General features: G+C 60.1%; 1 protein-coding gene across 1 annotated transcript in view; it reads left to right on the forward strand.

The window, feature by feature from the left end:
- Positions 1-1,061: 1,061 nt before the first annotated feature.
- Positions 1,062-1,656, forward strand: part of LOC104941331 (receptor tyrosine-protein kinase erbB-4-like) — a gene marked incomplete at its 3' end in the record, with an annotated part of 63,698 nt that continues 63,103 nt past the window's right edge. The window contains exon 1 of the mRNA XM_010766417.1: positions 1,062-1,527. Within this exon, the coding sequence (XP_010764719.1) occupies positions 1,062-1,527 (466 nt within the window). The remainder of the gene's footprint in view (positions 1,528-1,656) is intronic.

The raw sequence follows: 1,656 nt of genomic DNA on the forward strand, positions 1-1,656 counted from the left end.
GGGAAAACTGTGCCCCAAGCAGCGAGGAGAAAGAGGCAACTCCTTCCATTCTTCCCGGAGATGCTGGACGAGGTGTCGGTCTCCTGGAGAGACCGCCCCTTCAGTAATAAGGCCCCAATCCAGGGTGCCTCCTCCCTGGACTGTGACGGTATGGAGAGGCTCGGCCTGCTCCGCATACCGCCCATGGAACCGCTGGTGGCAGACCACCTCCAACCGAGGCTGGCTCCGACACCAAGCAGGAACCCCACGCTACCGGTGAAGGCAGACCGATTGCAGTCCGCGTTGGCTGATCGGGCCTTCAAGGCCGCAGCGTTGTCCGCCAGGGCACTCAACATATCCTCACTGCTGACCGCCTACCAGACGGAGCTCTGCGAGGACCTGTCGAGCAAACCTGGGCCGGCCGTGTGGGACGAAATCGCAGCGATCACGGACATTTGCCTCCGTGTGCAGCGCTTTGCAGTCCAGGCCACGGGCAAAGCCATGGGCGTAATGGTGGTACAGGAGACCCCAGGTGGCTCAACCTGACCAACCTCCCAGACCGGGAAAAAGAGGATGTTCTCGACATGCCTATCGTTCCCGAGGGTATTTTCGGCTCCGCTCTAGTCTCGATGCAGCGGAGGTGTGAGTCGAAAAAGAAGGAAGACGAGGCCCTCCACCTCTGTCTCCCCCGAAGGGTCCAGCCGCTACCTGCGACGTTCTGGCTGCAGTCCTTCGCCCAAGTTGCCTCACGTCCTGCCCGGTTCAAGGTACCGAGGCAGCAGAGGCCACAGCCCGCCCCGAGTCCCCAGCCCAGGCAGGAGATGAGGACGAGCTTGCCGAGAAAATCTCCGGTTCCGGCAGCAGCCGTTCAGGCACAGCCGACTCAGATTTTCAGTCACCAGTCGAGGAAGAAGAAGCGGGCGGCCTGACTGCCTCCTCTCCTCTCCTCGGTGACAGAGCTGGAAGTTCCCTGTTCCCCAGCTCCAGATGTGTTTTCGGGGTGCCACCAGGGTGCCACCAGGCCCCCCATCTTCCCGCCGCCTCGTCTCCTCTCTCTGAGAGCGACGCACGTACCAGGAGTGATGAACCTCGGGGCAGACCTGCTGTCCAGAGGTGTACCACTGTATGCAGACTGGACTCTACATCCAATGGTTGTGAGTCAGCTGTGGGTGCGTTACGGCCGAGCCGCGGTGGATCTGTTCGCATCAAAAGAAAATGCTCATTGTCAGCTGTTATTTTCAATGCGCGATCTAAACGCACCGTTAGGCGTGGACGCGCTCGCGCACGTTTGGCCTCCGGTCCTTCTGTACGCGTTCCCACCCCTGGCTCTGATACCCCCAACTCTGGCCAGAGTGAGAGAACAGCGCCACACACTGATCCTGATAGCTCCGCACTGGCCTGCAATGTACTGGCTGGCGGAGATTTATCAGCTGCTGTGCGGACAGCCGTGGCAGCTCCCCCTACGCAGGGACATACTGTCTCAGGCGGGGGGGACGATATTTCACCCACACCCGGAGCGCCTGGCCCTATGGGCCTGGCCCGTGAGTGGTACAATCTGAATACAGTGGGTCTCCCGCAGAAGGTGATAAACACTATTCAGAGTGCAAGAGCTTCCTCCACCAGGTCTCTCTATGACTGTAAGTGGAGAGTGTTTGAGGAGTGGTGCCTTCAAAAAGG

This window comes from Notothenia coriiceps, unplaced genomic scaffold (assembly GCF_000735185.1).
Source record: "Notothenia coriiceps isolate Sejong01 unplaced genomic scaffold, NC01 NC01_scaffold00003314, whole genome shotgun sequence".
NCBI classification, from domain to species: Eukaryota; Metazoa; Chordata; class Actinopteri; order Perciformes; family Nototheniidae; genus Notothenia; species Notothenia coriiceps.